We start from the raw sequence: 17,471 nt of genomic DNA on the forward strand, positions 1-17,471 counted from the left end.
GGCAAGTGGCCCACAAGCTGGAGTTTGAGGACCCCTGATGTACAGGATTGCCAGCTGTTGCAGAAAACTATTCTGCCCATGGTTATCACATTCACCCTCCTTAACGACGCAGAGGCCAATCTGTTAAGATGCTGATGTCTCAGGTGCAAATAAAGGAAAAATTTGGCCTGCAGAATCTTTATTGCTTGTAGTTAGCTATGAACCAGAAAAGAGCTGATGTGAATTCATCATCCTCGAATAAGTCTGGGGAGAGCACCGGTTATTTTTAACTTGGTTGCTTGTAAACTGGATAGATTTGCTTTGGTATTTTTAAGGTATAAATATGGATTCATGCAATGCTATAGTGAGTTGCCTTTCATAACAGAACTGTATGGTAACCGTAGGCAGTTGAACAATAGTGATCTTGCATCTCTCACTTGTACAGTATTTAATAACCTGGCAGTGGTGAGACATGAGCAATGCCCTTGCGCATGCTTTACCTGCGGTAGTTGGAGTGTTCTCGGGATCTGGGCTTTGCGCCTTGTAGTTGTGCAGCAGGATTGTTTTTGTAATTTTAGAACTAGGTTAGATCAGGGGTCATCAATTTACAGCCTGAAGGTTGAATCTAGCCCACAGAGCCTTTGAATCCAGTCTGTGGAGCCATAGCTTTGGTGGCATTAAGTGATAGGGGCTGTGCTCATGCTGCACTGTGCTGCAACGGGGCATTGGGGACTTTAGCAGAGTGGGACCTCTCCCTGGGCCATGCCGCAGCCAGGGGGCAGGGAGAAGTGGGAGAGGCAGCCAGGTGTGAGTGCCCACCCACCTCATATCTGATCTGGGTCATTCCAGCCGCTCACTGGAAAATGTTTCCAACCCCTGGGTTACACGTGCATTTGTATGGGATAGTTTGGACAGGGATGCTTTTGCCTTGAGAAGCAGGTTGAACTAGATGACCTCCAGCCCTTTTTTCCTATCATTCTATGATTGTAAAGCAACACTGTAGGGGCAGTTCCTTGAGAAAAATATTTGAGAAACATAAGGGATTTGCCATGTTTAACCAAATTAAACAGTCATTACTTCGAAGTGATATAGTTCACTATATTAGCTCCTGTGTTCAACGTATTTAACCTAAATTAAGCAAATTAGGAAAGCAAATGCTCAAAAGTAAGTCCCCTGTTGGCTCATCAGATCTAACAATTTAAATGAAAATGTAACTAATTATATAGTAAACATTCAAAGGTTTCATAAACCACTGTTTACCCTTAATGGTATTTTACTGAATCAAAAACGACTGCATCCATATTTATGCTCTGGGCTTTCTGAATCTGTTTCTCCTATTATCACTTAGGAGCAGAATGGAGAAGTTTATCAGAAAGACTCATTTGCAGATTTTAGCTATAAAGACCTCAGTACCTCAAGGCATTAATACTCTCCAAGGTAATTTATAAACAGACCAATATGTCTTGCTTGTAATTTTCCTAAAATAGTATTATTTCAGAAGGATAAACTCTGTAGGATTTACTAATTTGTAGACATTAGCGCATGCCTGTTCCCCAGGTAGAGAGCTACACTAGCATTGTAAATGGCACTGTTATTCATTATTACCAATATTTAAAAAATGACTGGTGATCTTGAAGAAGAGCTGAGCAGAAAAGCTTCCTAGCCTGTAGGAATTTTTCCCTTCCCAACTTGGGACAAAAAGTTGACAAAAAAATTACACAAATCAATAAACTAGTCAATTAAAGTATTTCTTCCAAACTTTCTGAAATGGTTTAATTTAGTTTTAGACAACTTTTCTTTTTATTTTTACCTTGTTCAGTATAAATTAATTAAACTTTGGGGCCAAAAATGTACTTTCAAAGAGGAAAAGAAACCTTTTTGTTCTGAAGATGACAAAACAGGCTGGTTTAACAATTGTGAAACTGAAAAAAAAAATCAGGTTATTTGTTGAAATGTACCTTTGTCCATGAAGATGAATCAGCATTTTCTGACTAAAAATGCTTCCATGGAAAATTCTAGCTCTCCTTTTGGTCACCCCCATTTTTGAGCGCCCAGCTTGAGATACCTTCAAGGGGCATGATTTTCAGAGGATGCCTGTTGCTGTCTGAAAATCAAAGTCCATTAAGAGGTCCAAGGTAAGCTAGGCAAGGGTTTTTCTGTGATATCTTTTATTGTACAAACCACTTTGTTGGGAGAGATGTTGGACAAGCTCTCAGGCACAAAACTTGAGGGATATCAACATTCGCTGTTTAAAATGGAAAATCTACAAAATGAAGAAAAAAAGCCAGATGAGTGCATTTTGCACCTAAAAGTTTGTCCAACAACGCTCCCAGCTATGTAATTGTTTCAGTAAAAGGTATCACAAAAAACCCTTCTGCCTCACACATTTCCCCATGCATCTCCAAACCTAAGGTAAGGTATCCAGAGTCTCTAATTACCTTTGAAACTGTAGCATACAGTAGTATAAGTAAGGTGACCACATGTCCTGTTTTAGCTGGGACAGTCCTGGATTTCAGATGCTGGTCCTGGCCAGCTACTGAGAATTATAATGGGCATCCTGGAAATGCAGGGGTATGGGGTGCAGTCTGGCTGGTAATTGAAGTGGTTTGGAGAGCCTTGCAGGTGTACAGGCAGGCACCACTGCCTGCCCAGCATGCAGCCCCCGCCCCCCCCCCTTCCGACTTGTGAAAGCATGGGGTGGGGGAAGAGGAGGAGTGGTGTCCTGGATTTCCTGGATTATGTCTTGGATTTCCAGGATTTCCATATGGTCCGCCTAAGCATACAGCTCCCTGATTTGTTTTTGGAAAATTAAAAGAATGTCTTATTTCAGAAGTTTGCAAGCCTTTGAGCTCTATGCTCCTGCTAATGTCAAAAAGGGACAGAGCCTATTCCATCTAAGTAAAATACTATTCTATCCTGCTAGATTCACAAAGAAACAAATAGCATGTCTTCATCCTACCCGTAAAAGTGGAGAAGAGCAGAAGGACTTAGTCTCCTTTTGTCTTAGTGGTTTTTCAAAAACTGGAGTCAGGTGGAATAGGATCATGCATAGACATCTAAGTGGAATAGGATCTGGCCCTATACTTTATATTATTTACCATTAATAAAACCATGACATAATGAAAAAGCAGACCCTGTAAGGAAGAAATAGAACAAGAATTACTGTGATAAAATCATGTGGTTACTTTGATTATTAATGGGTTACATTTTTTTATTGGGTCATGTGTTTTCTGGTTTCGGTTTTAAAGGTATGGGCAACTGTGCCAGAAAGAGTCCTAGACATGGGTTGCTGCATTGAATAAGATCCAAAGACAAGAGGAAGAAATAAAGAAAAGAGAAAAAGAAAAACAGGAGTAGTTGTGTGGTTGGACAAAAGAAAGGGTAACTGAGCAGGAAAGGGTTAGTGAGAACAGGAATCTAAGACAAACGTTGTCCTCTGAGTCATCCTGTCCAGTGCTGAACACACACAAGCAGCAGATCTGTCAACTAAGATGGTGCTATTAGTAAAGAGTCTCTTTTCAGAGTAAGTCCACACTTTAAGGGACTAATTCAGTTGACAGTGTAGCAGGTCAGCACGCTACAGCACAACTGAGATTTCCTTTCTATGTCCTCTGTTAGACAGCTGAAATCTGTAGTCAGCCTGTGCAGAAGCACCTGATAAACTTTCCATACAATATAAAGTCATTTCAGGCCAGCAATGAGAGAATACCAAAAGTGGGGGAAGGGAGGGGAGAGGAAGTAACAGGAACGGAAACAAGTTTCAGTATTAGCAAGACATTTTAGAGTCTAGCTAATCAGCCTTCACATGACTTCTGTAATAATGCCCAGAGAAGACTGATATATGAAATACCATCTCACTTCCTTTGCTGCTGTGGTTCTCAACTGAAGCTAAATCACAAAAGGTGCTGAGCCACCTTGGGACTAGATGTGCCAGTTGCTTCTCATTTTTCATGCTAAAAGGCAAATGAAAAGCAGGCTCAGCAAAATTCCCTCAGTGAATCCTGTTCAGATTCTTATTCACACAGATATGTCCACCAGCCATAGCAATCCTTGGAGGTGTAGGTATCACTGAATTGCTGCATCCGCCAGAAGACCTCACCACAATCACTCTCCTTTTGTGTCATCCACACTTTTTCTCTCCAGTTGACATGGACATAATTGACTTCAGAATGTGGTTTGGGGGAGGAGGAGCCTGTAACTTAACACCCCCAGCCATACTTATTCCTTTTCCTAGTGCCTCTGTAACAAGATGCATGGCTTAGGGACTGGAGCCCAGCTGCAAGGGGTTAGGGGATAATAACCTACCTGATTAGGAATGCTGGGCCAGCTGACAGAGATGATTGGCTGGGCTCAGAGGAAATTAAAAGCTCCTAAGGAGAGAAGCTGGGGAGGTGGAGGTTGGTATGCTAGGGTAAAAAAAATGCACTGAACTTGGGTTGTCTTGCTCCAGGTCTGAAGAAAGGCCTCAGGTTTGATTTTTCCATCCCTTCTTTGCACATTTGCTTGTTTTGTTTGCTGGGGTGAAAAGCTTTCCACATGTATAATAAGCAGACTTAGACTAAGAACTAAGAACTGACAGGCTTTTATGAGGAAGCTGGCTCTTGTGTCTGCCTAAGGGAGAGTCAACCTACTACAGCTTGTATTTCTCTTGTCACTGCTCATATTTTGCATCATTGTGTGTTGATATAACAATTATATAAGTACACTATAATGATGCCCAAGGTAAATGTGGGCTCCTCCAACTACACTGCAAGCTGGTCCCTGAACCTGGCCTCTTAGGGGCTGCTCTAGATGATCCGGTGAGGTCCCTTCCAGTTCTGCTTTCCTATGAACCTGCAGGTGCCTCATAGATTGTTTTGGAGGGTGTCAGCTGTGTCAAGGTTACTGTGAATCCACTGCAGGGCCCCATACATGTACACATATGACAAGTGTCTAATGCCAGCTTTGCACAGTTCAGTGAGCAATAACTACTTCATTCCCTACTAGAATTATACGGCATTATATCAAAAGCCCTCCTTTGTGTCCATATAAACGCTCTCCCTTCCTATCCTATTTGCCTGTAACTTTAATTAGACCTCATGTGGCTTAGCTGTTGTCTTTATGCTATAGCAGCAACATGTATTTAGATGTTTTTATTTGTTTGTTTTTGCCACCACTTGTAGTGCTACTAATGTATCTTCTTTATTTCATTAAAAGCCATTTAAGTTTCACAGCTGAGGGTATCTGATTGATTCCTTTTTTTAACCTCCCCTCTCACATTTCCAGCTTTGGGTTTACTGCTACTCTCTGAAATTAGATGTTGCTCCTTCCTGCAACCCCTGACCCAGGGCTGTCATGAAATATAATTAACAAAAAGAGATAAGGCAGGACTGGACACCCTGAGGTTCAAAGAGAACCTGTTTAGGTTACAAAGTCTACAGTTTTAATGCCTCTGGGTACCAGTTAGTACAAACAGAAAACAGTACAGTAGGGCAGGTCAAAGCAACTTCTTTTCATCTTTCTGACCTTTTCAGTGGGTAAAAGACCAAAGGAAGAAGTTTAACTTGGATGAACACAACTAAACTAGAGCAGCCTATAAGTATTGTAAAACATGATTGCCTTATTTAATAAACTGATGTGTAGAAATTCCTAGATGAAACTCAGCAAATAATGGGAGAAAAAAATTGTCCAAAAGAGTTCAGCTTCTGGATTTAAATACATCCTTGTTTTGAAACCACTAACGATTTAGCTAGCTCCAAACATAGTTCAGGAAAGCAACATAATTCTTATCTGCTTGTGACAAAATTATTGAAGTTTCTCTACAATTTTTTTATTAAGAAGAAAACTCCTAAAAGATAGTTATTACTATTAATCATTGTAATAGTATTTTAAATAGTTACTACTGTCAGACAAATTATTGTACCAAAATACCATTAGGCTAAAAACTGTACAGACAACACAAAGATGGCCCTGCCTTGAGGAACTTAAATTCTCAGGCAGTGAAGTTGCAAAAATTTATGTACATGCTTTGCATATTGTATGCAATACCATGCAAGTCAATAAAATTACTTGATGCACAGAGTGAAGCTTGTGCTGGGGTCTTGGTAGAACAGAAAAGACAACAGGTGGATATACCTGAAGGTGAGATTACAAATTAGAGTTAGCAGTGCTAATTGTGAGGAATACTAGTTGATGTTAAGGTTAGCACATCCTAGTGATGAGTGACACATTAACAGTTAATGCCATCTGATGTGCACTGCTCAGACCTGTGGCAAGAGGGCTTGCAAGCTGGGGTGTGGCTAGGGACTGCAAGTCTGCTATGTGCCTGTCCTGCTCACTTGCTCTCTAGCTGCAGTATAGGCTGGGGGGGGGGGAAGGGACCCACTATGCTCCTTGGATCACCCCTTCACCCCCCACCATATCACAGTGCCGCCTTCCACTGGTCCCTGGATCACCCCTCTCCCACCGCTCAATCAGCCTCTCCTCCCTGTCACTCCAATCAACCTAAGATCAATAGTGAAAGCCAGGAGTTGGGGGGGTTTCCCCTCTTGCCTTCTGGGCTCCTTACATCACCCCACACACCTGGATTAAAGCCCCACCAGGCCCTACATCTCCTCTGCAGCTCCTCACTCTTAGCTTTCAATCATTTCTTCACTACTGAAAAGTAATAGGCAATTTTTCTGTTGCAAAGAACTTGGAAAGACAACAGATCCAAATGTTCTTGACACTAGGGATTCCTATTTGAAATCTCTGGCTGTTTATAGACATTACATTTTTCTAGGTTTAATCTGGACTACAGCCATCACTATATACGTGTAACTGTCTGTCGTCCAAATTAAAATTGGCTCCAGTCTGAATTAACTAATCCTCGTGGAATAAGGATTAAAGTTAATGCAGACTAAGGCCATGTGAATTAGACACTTTAAACTGTATTAATTAGCATGTATATATGGCATTGTTTTTAGGAAAAACAGTCCGTAGGAACTCAGATAAGCATTGCAAATATCAGTCCCCTCAAGAGAAACTCAGTTGGGTTTCTGAGACACAACAGAGGCTATCTGGCACAAAGTAACACCTTTACAAAGTCAAATGTGTCAACAATACCTTACTGTGACTAAATATCAGTATCCTAACTAAACCCCCAGCCCTGCCCAAGCACACGGAGCTACTGGTCTGTGAAGAAGGGGGCAAACCCCCTCGATTGCCTATTAACCCTTAATTCAAACTGAAATTTGATTTGAACTGTGCAATGTGAATCAGTTAACACAGCTTAGAAAACAGTGAGTGCATCTACAAAGGAGCTCTTTGTTTATCTCTTGAGTCAAGTATAGGCATTTATACACCAGCAGTGTCAGCAGTGTCAATATTGCCCTTAAAGGATCTAATGGCACCCCCGTGTGTTGTGATACTCTGGTTGAGAATCTCTGCATTAGGTCATAACTGTTCATTTTTCTCTCTCTTTTCTGTCACAGTTTAATAGCTTACTCAGAGCAGTATGTGGAATATGATCCTTTTATAACTCCCGCTGAACCTTCCAATCCTTGGATAAGTGATGATACTATCTTATGGGACATAGAAATGAGGTAAGACATTGAAATTCCTTGGCAATGTGTAATAATTTTAAAGCAATCCTTCTATTTTATTGGTACTACTGTCCCCACATTCCCCTATGGATCATGTGTATACATGTACATTCAGACGTTATCAATGATTACAAGGAAAAGGGGCTCACACTCTATTTCTCTCCATATTAAATTGTCATATTGAGGTTTAGGCCTTATTTTTAAGTCACTTGCTTATGTCAGCTATGTGTAAAAAGGGCAGAAGGTGGGTCACCATTCTCTAGTGCCTTGTGTTTTGGTGAGTCATAAGAACCTTTGGAAAATGCATTTATAGGGCCACCACGTCAGGACAGATACATTTTATGCCAGCTTTATTCAGCTGTGGATGACTACAGAAGATGAAACATAGGAGGTCAGAGCCACTGTATTTATTAGTCATGCTCATAAGAATAGAAGCACCAGCTACTAACACTGCTGGTAATGGTGAGACTGGAATCATTATGTCTGCACGTGGCTATCTGCTTCAGGAACACCCTTAAATGGAATAGCACACTACTCCAACGATAGCCCCTCTTCAGCTCATTTACATGTACTCATCAACCATATTGCTAATTCTCAGTGCAGGTACCATATGGTGACTAAGTAGCAGCTGATCTTACTGCATGAATATTCAGCTGGCATTCTTAGGCAAAACCAAATCTGTACTGGGAGTGACATTAAGATAAGCAAACATTCAAAAGGAAAGTGACAAAATTCATTCCGTGTTCATTCCCAACTATGACATTTAGCCCTAAGGAATAAATTCTGGGTCTGTCTCCAGAGGACCAATCTGTGATGAATCAGTGACTATGGGGAGAAGGAGTCTTGGCAGCAGAGCATCCAAGTCTATAGCAACAAGCACATACAGGGAAGGGATAATTGATTTGAGTGTTTTATCAAACGTATGGGTTACCATCTCCACCAGGCATGGGGATCTGCAATTATTTTCTTAATCCCTACTCCTCTTATCTTCATTTCCTTGTAGATAGTCTGCATTTGTGTTTAATCTTTTCCTTTTTTCTTTTTCCCCACAAGACTGCATGCCTTTTTCATCTCCTTAGCTGGGTTTATATGGAACAAACATCCATAACCATGGCAAAATGCCCCTGTGGTGTAAACAGAGTTCTAGTGAGCTCCCACTTACAAGGTACCCTGACATCCAATGTTATATTAATACTGTATCTACCCAAGTGTTCAGCATGGTGTCTCATGAAAGACTTACATATTCCTGAGTGCTCTGATTTGAACCTGATATCAGGACTTTTGTACACATTTAAAAGAAATGATTGGCCTCTGCTAGGATCCTATGTTACACTGATGAAGATTATTCACCTGGTGATGAAAGTGAAAGGATTTGACTGATGAGAGATGGAGCAATTGTATTTATTCTCTGTTCCAAGGGCACTAACTGTGTCAGTACCTTGTTGCAGTTTGTTTTATAATTAAATGTTCCAGCTACAGGCTGTAATGCCTGCAAGACAGTTTCCCAAATTGTGAAACCTGATTGTCAGGTTTTTCCTTCAGGAAAATGAACTTGTTGACACCCACTTTCAATCCTACCACATGCTGGTAAGTTCCCTGTCCATCTGAGAAGTGTTCAGTAACTGTGACATCCCAATTAGTCTTTCATGGCAATCTACACTTTGGAAAATGCATCTCTAAGTAAAGCAATTCAAGGTAGAACAGAACTTAACTGTTCAGATGTCCAATGAAGCTCATAACATACCACAGCTCACTCCAGGCCTTGACACAGTGTTTTAAAACAACATCTTCTTCCCTCGACTTATTTTTTCTTTCTTCATTCTCTGTGCCAAAGTAAAATATAAGCAGGACCATTAATTTAAATTCCTGGGTCTCTTTGCCTTCAGCAGGGATACCACTTTTCTTCAGACTCTCTAATTTCAGAGTTCTTTGTGATCATAAATCAAGGCTCAGCCCCAACCTGGATAATAGGCACATAGCTCAAATAGGCATTGCATTCACAAGAACCCGTATCTTTTGCTGTCACTTTTGTGATCACCCATCCTATATTTTAATGGAGGGTGCTAGTCTTGTGGCCACCTTCTTCTCAAACGTATCAGACCTTTTCGCGGTACGGAACACGTGCCAATGCGGAGATTGTCTCCCGGAGAGCTCACTCTGATTTGCACCTGTCTGTACAACTTCCTCCTGTTTTTAATTATGCAATTTCTCCATAGTAACTACACAAATTGCTTTCATGAAAAAATAATATTAGGATAGCATTTAGGACAATATTTTCAAAGATGATTAATGATTCAGGGTGTCTGTTTTGGAGTGTCCAACTTGTAACACCATACAAGGGCCTGACTATCAGAGGGTGGTTGCCTTCTTCCATGTATCAAGGTTGGCATCCAAAAATTGAGTTACTCAAATATACCTACTCAAATACATCACCTTTAAAAATCTTGGCCATAATGCATTTTCAAGCTGCTCCTAATGCAATTATGAAGCTGAATAGGAGAAGCCAGCACCAAACAACCAGGCAGTTCTATGTGACTCAACAGTAAATGCTCTGCAGGCCACCCTGCAATCTGCGCACCACAGTTTGATTGTCTTTGTCTTGTATGATGATTGATAAGTTACCATGAAGCATTTAAGCAGATAAAAAGCGCCCTTTCAATATCAGCTTTATTTCCTTCTAACCATAAACACCTAAACTTTTACTTCTCCCTTTACATCATATTTAAATAGTGAAATGTCCTGCATCTATTCAGGGAATTAAACTAGGTGCCCATTAGGTTTCTTCTAACTCCTTGATTCTATGTCTTCCTGCTTCTGCCTGAATACTGATCTGTCATGTACTATCTTATATCACATGGTTATATGACCACTCACAGGTTAATAAGTCAGATACTGCAACGTGCCTGAACTTTGGTAGTTCTTTTTCTAGGGTGTTTGTTAGCCCATAGTTGTGTGGGTTAATGGAAAAAATACATTTTGTGCTGGTGTGGTGAGCTTTCTCCTGTTAATATTCAGTTAAATCAGCTGACAGCTTTTGGACATGTGGCTGAAAATAAGCATTCATTTCTATCTCTCCTCACTCTCCCCTAAACAGCAAAGAACCCAGCCAACAACGAGTGAAAAGATGGGGGTTTTCCATGGATGAAGTGCTGAAAGACCCAGTGGGGCGAGACCAGTTTCTTCGTTTCCTGGAATCAGAATTCAGCTCTGAAAACCTTAGGTAAAACCTCTTGACTTGAGCTGTAACTCACCCAGGTACTGGACCAAATCCAGCAGCCTTGGATGTGTGTAGATGAAACGGGGGCCCTAAAATGAAGTGGTGGGTTTTAAAAAACATTGCTTCAACTTAGGGCCAATTAAGCCCCCATGTCATGCACACACCCCGCTGACTTACCTGCCTCTCGGGCAGGGAGGTGTGGGTGAGCTACCAATGGGCAAAGCAGTCCCTGAGCTGGGGGTGGGGTGGGGGGAAGGCTGGTGCTTCTCTCTGCAGCAGCAGCGTCCCCCCTCTCCCCCCAGGCAGTACCCAGCTCAGGTGGTCCCGGGGGGCACTGCAGCTGTGGAGGAAAGCACCGGGCCCCTGTACAGCTCAGGCAGGCAGGCAAGCTCTGGCGGGAGGGGGAAGATCAGGCTTGCCACTTTTCTTGAGTGGAGCCTGCTTTCCCGGGCTGCTGCCAGGCTGCCTGCAGGGCTTTCTGCAGAGCCCTGAGCTGCATGGAGCCTGGTGCTTCACTCCACAGCTGTAGGGGCAGCAAACTAAAACTTCTTGGAGGAGCTTTAGTTTGCTGCGCTCCAAGTCATGTAACAGGGCAGCTCCGTGACCTGGGCAGTGGCAGCACAGGAGACAGCGCTGGCTGCCTTGCTGCTGATGGCAGCAGCATAACTAGCTGCAGCAGTGGCTGTTTTTGTATGCCCCTGCTCCCAAAGGTGCTGCTACCTAGGTCACCCCCTTCCACTTACGGTACTGATTTCAGGTCGCTACTCTAAAATATGGGGGCACCAGAAGTTCTCAGGAAGAGGTCTGCAGAATTTTACAGGAGCAAAACAGCAATTCTTTCCCCAGGCTCAGTCTGGAAACAACTAAAACATTCTGGCTAAAAATTAACTTGGGTATGAGACACAGAATAGGCATAAGAAATTTCAACCTGAATGGCTGGCTAAAGCCTGACAAAGTTATAAGCAACAGAAAATAGTTTCATAATGGGTATCATCTTAATAACAGGCAGTATTACCAATCCCTCGCTTATAATTTCATATCCCTTTTTTTAAATGAAATATGTTTAAAATTTAATATACTGCCTTTCATTCCAAAATGAAAAGCAGCCCAGCTGGTGCCTTATACAGGCATGCCTCTCCTGCCTATGTGTTTGTGTCCACAGAATATGAGATCTCTTATCCGTGACATTGTGCCCTGGCTCGTCATCATTTCTGGTGAAGTTCAGGGTCAGAGTCACCCTTTGTGTCTATAGTTAACAACTAAAACAAATCTGCCATAAGTTTCCTGTGGATTCAGTACATGAATCCAAGAGGGAAGAGATTGTAATTAGAAAAAGTAAAAATTTGCTTATTCCCATGTTAAACCTACTGGCAATAAGGAGGGAAATGATCAGTCTGCAAAAGTGCATCTCAGTTTACTGGGGTTTTAGCAAAATGTATTTTTAAGATTTCCGTAATTTTAAAGGATTGAATAACTCATAGAACATGACATATGATGCAACAACTCGTATACAATAGTGTCATCCAATAATTTTCATGGAGACTGATATTCAAACCTATTCCCCAATTAATTCAAATTATATAGTTTCCAATAACTTATTCTCATCAAAAAATTCCCCTTGGCATGCATGGAAAAAGAGTATATGGGAGGAACACCTTCTAAAATATACTTTAAAGGCCTGTTTTTATTTCCTATGCATGTTAGCCATATATTAGTTATTTCATACATGGCCTGCATAGGAAATAAACATTTCCAATATGTAGCTAATTTATGCACTCCTTGAAAAAAATCCCTATCAGTTTTCCTCCACTATTGTTTTTATTTTCATGCTACTGCACTATGGGCAATTTAAACCACACAAGCAATGTGGAACATTAATGGTTAAAGCATACACATCAGGACATTGAAGAGGAAATTTGTTGTGTGGGGGGTCTCCAGAAAGTGCGTGTCGATCTCACTCGCTAGCTGAAGTTCAGTAGCTATGTTTAAGGAGGAGAGGGAAAAGGTAAGAGTTGAACTGAACATCTGTTTTTGTATGAAGATTTAATATAACTTGAGTATAAGCTTCCATGGGTTAAATTTTCATTTCTGAAGTTCCTGGAGTGAGCAAATGGCTTTAGAATGCTGCCGAATCTGTAGTGTTCAGTGAAAGGAGACAATTGTGCACGTTCCAAATTTATCATCAACATTTGGCTGTCTTTGTACAGTGGCCAAGAATTGATGGGCGCAGAGACAGTATCACTTTCTCCCCCTCATGGAGGTAGTCCTCAGCTTAGAATAGGCTTAGGGTACATTGGCAGGGCAGTATTTGGGAGTATGTGCTGAAAGTGTAATACTTGTTTTGTTGATGAGAGAGGATCAAACTGGGCCAGATTCCTAGCAGTTTTAAAGTGATGTAACATTTTTAATCAGTGGGGTTACTGCCGTTTACACCAGATTAGAATCTGATCCAGCGTTTCCAGGGTCTTTTGTCATGTGTGTGTGTGTGTAGGTGTGCATTTGTGGAAAGTTAACTCCAAGAATGAAATGCATGCAAAAATTGTTCAAACAAGTTACTTTTTACAACAATGTGCTCAGGGCCAGATTAATGCATAGGCAAACTGGACACATGCCTAGGGCCCTAAGTGAATAAGGGGCCCAGTTGTGCTTATTTTACATATTACAATTATTGACTGAAAAAAGTAGGGCCCATGAGTTTGTTTGCCTAGGGCCCACTAAAGGGTTAATCCAGCCTTGACTGTGCTAGTGTGTAAAAATCTGAAAGTGAGATTCAAATTCACTTTAAATGACTTTAAACTACGTTGGAAGTGACTAACTTCTTTGATTGTTTAGGGAGAAATCTAAAAAGTGTGCTGACAACAGAAATAGAAAAAACATGTATATTCTTTTACTTTTAATATTCTGGGGAGCTATAACTAAGAAAATTATATGAAATTATCTTTAACCCAAACATGTTTCTTTAATAATTGCTGAGCTTTTACACATTCCCTTCACTTAAGCATATCTGTGTCTTTGTTCTGGCAATTAAGCTGTAACTATAAACCCCCAGTTAAAACTTCCCCATTTAAATATGGTGCATTTTACAGATTACTTTTATTAACTACATTTGGCTTGGATTGCTGCAGGGCAGAAGGTTTTGCCTCTGGCTGATGTTCATACACTCTTCCTATTTAAATGAATCCAGAGGGTGCTGGAATTAGAAATCAAGTCATTACCTTTCTCTGTCATTGGCAGCCAGTTCTAATGCCAATATCTATTCTCTTTAACCCTAAGGTAGAGTGTGTTTACAGGCTAAGAAGTAATGGAGGCCTGCAAGGTTGAGCAATTCTAAAGACTGGCGCCAGCAGGAACAGAAGGGAATTTCTGTAGGGTGATATGAATTAAGACTCACTAGGGAGCCCATGATTTCAGTGCTGCAGCATCTTTCACAAACAGCCAGCTTAAAAAATATAAAAACACTTGACTCTGAGGTTTCATTGTTGCAGAGAAGGTGGCACACTTTTCCCTTCCTCCTTTGATTTTGCTTTCATTTAAATAATTTTCTTTAATACTTTGCTGTTTTTGACATACAAAATGCATTGTATGGGACCTAAAAAAGGCCACCGGAGCCATGTCAAATGAGCATGACTGTGCTGTATGTGGCACATATGGCACATTCAGTTGTCCTCTGCACTGCAAGGGAGCAGTGCGGAGGGAGGAGGGGAGAGGGGTTTGACCTCTAGCTATCCAGGGGTCAAAAATACCCACCCCAAAAAAAAGCAGAGTGGCACCCGTGGGGGCAGCATGCACCGCTCAAAACCGGAACCTGGCCTGCCAGAGGTGCACTGTGACTACTGGCCAGGCTTCAAGTGGCAGGATCACTGCTGCTGAAGCTCCAGGAGGTCCCCAGGACCCCAAGTAAGGCTTCTGGGGCCAGCCCAGTACTGGCCTTAGCCTCTCCTACCCCACCTGGGGTAATCTGCTGTACGCCAGAGCACACATGGCACAGGTGTTCCCCAGGGACAGCTAGTGGCGGCCTACCTTATGCCACCATTAGTTGTCTCCAGAGAACCAAACATCCATGCTCATTTGGACATGGTTTCATAGTTTCATAGTTTCTAGGGTCAGAAGGGACCTAAGCAGATCATCTAGTCCGACCCCCTGCCATGGCAGGAAAGAATACTGGGGTCAAATGACCCCAGCAAGGTGTTCATCTAACCTCCTCTTAAACACCCCCAGGGTAGGAGCCTGCACCACTTCTCTTGGAAGCTGGTTCCAGACCCTAGCCGCCCTGACAGTGAAGTAGCGCCTCCTGATATCTAACCTAAACCTACCCTCTGCCAGCTTGTGACTGTTATTCCTGGTCACTCCTGGCGGTGCTCGGGGGAACAGGGACTCCCCCAATGCCTGCTGATCCCCCCTGACTAGTTTATAACAGGCCACAAGATCCCCCCTCAGCCTTCTCTTGTGCAGGTTGAACAGGTTGAGGTCCCGTAGCCTCTCCTCATAGGGCCTGCCCTGTTGTCCCCTGATCATAGGAGTGGCCCTCCTCTGGACCCTCTCCATGCTGTTGACATCCCTCTTGAAGTACGGTGCCCAGAACTGGACGCAGTACTCCAGCTGTGGCCTGACCAGTGCCGCATAGACGGGGAGGATCACCTCCTTGGACCTGCTCGAGATGCATCTGTGGATGCATGCCAAGGTGCGGTTGGCCTTCCTGCCTGCCTCCCCACACTGCCAGCCCATGTTCATCCTGGAGTCAGTGATGACCCCCAGATCCCTTTCCGCCTCCATGCTGACAAGAGGGGAGTTCCCTAACCGGTAGGTATGGTGCCGGTTGTTCCTCCTGAGGTGAAACCCATCTTATTCTCATCCGCCCACCCTTGTAACCTGTCTAGGTCTGATTGTAGCCTGTTGCATCCTTCCAGTGTGCCCACGTCCCCCCACATCTTAGTGTCATCAGCAAATTTGAACAGGGTGCTTTCTACCCCCTCGTCCAAATCACTGATGAAGATGTTGAACAGCACGGGCCCAAGGACCGAGCCCTGTGGAACCCCACTGCCCACGTCCTTCCAGGTTGAGAAGGACCCATCCACTACCACCCTCTGGGTGCAGCCCTACAGCCAGTTGGCGACCCAATTGACTGTGTGGGTGTTGACACCACAGCCCCCCAGTTTCTTAATGAGAACGGGGTGAGAGACAGTGTCAAAAGCCTTCCGGAAGTCCAGGAAGACTATATCCACTGCTACCCCTGCATCTAATGATCTGGTGATCTGATCGTAAAAGGCCACCAGGTTGCTCTGACAGGATCTGCCACTGATGAACCTGTGTTGGTTGCCCCTAAGCATGCAGTCCCCTGCTGGCCCCTCATGGATGTGTGCCAGCATAATTTTCTCAAACAGCTTGCCTAGGATCGAGGTAAGACTAACCGGCCTATAGTTTCCCGGGTCCTCCTTCCTGCCTTTTTTGAAGATGGGGACCACGCTGGCCCTCTTCCAGTCCTCCGGTACCTCACCAGAGCACCACAAGTGCTCGTAAAGTCATGCCGGGGACTTGCAATGACCTCAGCCAGTTCCTTTAGAACTCTAGGGTGGAGATCATCTGGGCCGGCTGACTTGAATACGTCCAACCCCTCCAGAAGCTCCCTAACTAAATCCTCGCTAACCCATGGCCCAGGTGTGCCTCCCCCGGGGCCCGAGGGGGGCCCAGTGGGGAGGTGGCTGTTCTGGTCCCTACTTAGGAAGACGGAGGCAAATAAATCGTTAAACATGTTAGCTTTGCCATCTGGTGCGACGACCAAGTTTCCCATTGTGTCCTGCAATGGCCCCACATTACCCGGGACCTTTTTTTTACCCCCTATGTATTTAAAAAAGGACTTCTTATTGTCCTTAATCTGGGAAGCTAGTCCCAGTTCCATCTCTGCCTTGGCCTTCCTAACTACCCCCCTACATCCCTGAGCAACTACAGAGTAGTCCTCCCTGGTGATGACCCCTTCTTTCCTTTGGGTGTAAGCCTCCTTTTTAGCAAGGAGACATTCCCGGATGCTTTTGGTGAGCCACAGAGGCTTGTGTGCTCTCCTGCTCCCTTTGATCCTCGTTGCGATTACCTTCCTTTGGGCTTGGAGGATCGTCTCCTTAAGGAGCGACCATGCTCCTTGGACACATGGCTCCCCTCCCCTCTGGGACCTCAGTGCTTCTCCAACTATCCTCCTTAGCTCATTGAAGTCTGCCCTCCTAAAATCTAGGGCTGCTGCCTTACTGCATGCCTTTGCCACCTTGCGCTGGATGGTGAATTCCAGCAGGCGATGATCGCTGTCGCCCAGGTGGTTGAGCACCCGCAACCCCCTCACCAGGTCATCACCCATGGCCAGCACTAGGTCCAACAAGGCATCTCCCCTGGTGGGGCTGTGCACCTCCTGGGTTAGATGGAGGTCCTACACTCTGGCCAAGAACCTACATGAGCGTTCAGACCTGGCTAACTGTTCTTCCCAGCAGATGTCCGGGAAATTCAGGCCCCCCATGACAACCACATCCTTAGCCTTCACTACCTCTGTGAGCTGACCCAAGAATTCCTGGTCAAGCTCTTCTCCCTGATTGTGAGGTCTGTAGTAGACTCCCACCATTAAGTCTCTTTCCCCTCGACTGCCTTGTACTCTAACCCAAAGCACTTCAGAGTGCCCCTCCCCTGACTCCTTGCTAATTGACGAGGATGTGTATTCCTCCTTAATATAGAGT

General features: G+C 43.5%; 1 protein-coding gene across 3 annotated transcripts in view; it reads left to right on the top strand.

Annotated features, from left to right (window-relative positions):
- RGS6 (regulator of G protein signaling 6) overlaps positions 1-17,471 on the top strand; it is a 575,278-nt gene that overhangs the window by 482,328 nt on the left and 75,479 nt on the right. For all 3 annotated transcript variants that reach the window (XM_090033269.1, XM_090033270.1, XM_090033271.1), the window contains exons 13-14: positions 7,431-7,541; positions 10,636-10,761. In XM_090033269.1, the coding sequence (XP_089889395.1) occupies positions 7,431-7,541; positions 10,636-10,761 (237 nt within the window). The remainder of the gene's footprint in view (positions 1-7,430; positions 7,542-10,635; positions 10,762-17,471) is intronic.

The sequence above is a fragment of the Crocodylus siamensis genome, chromosome 2 (genome assembly GCF_052110815.1).
Source record: "Crocodylus siamensis isolate JL-2025a chromosome 2, ASM5211081v1, whole genome shotgun sequence".
Lineage (NCBI taxonomy): Eukaryota > Metazoa > Chordata > Crocodylia > Crocodylidae > Crocodylus > Crocodylus siamensis.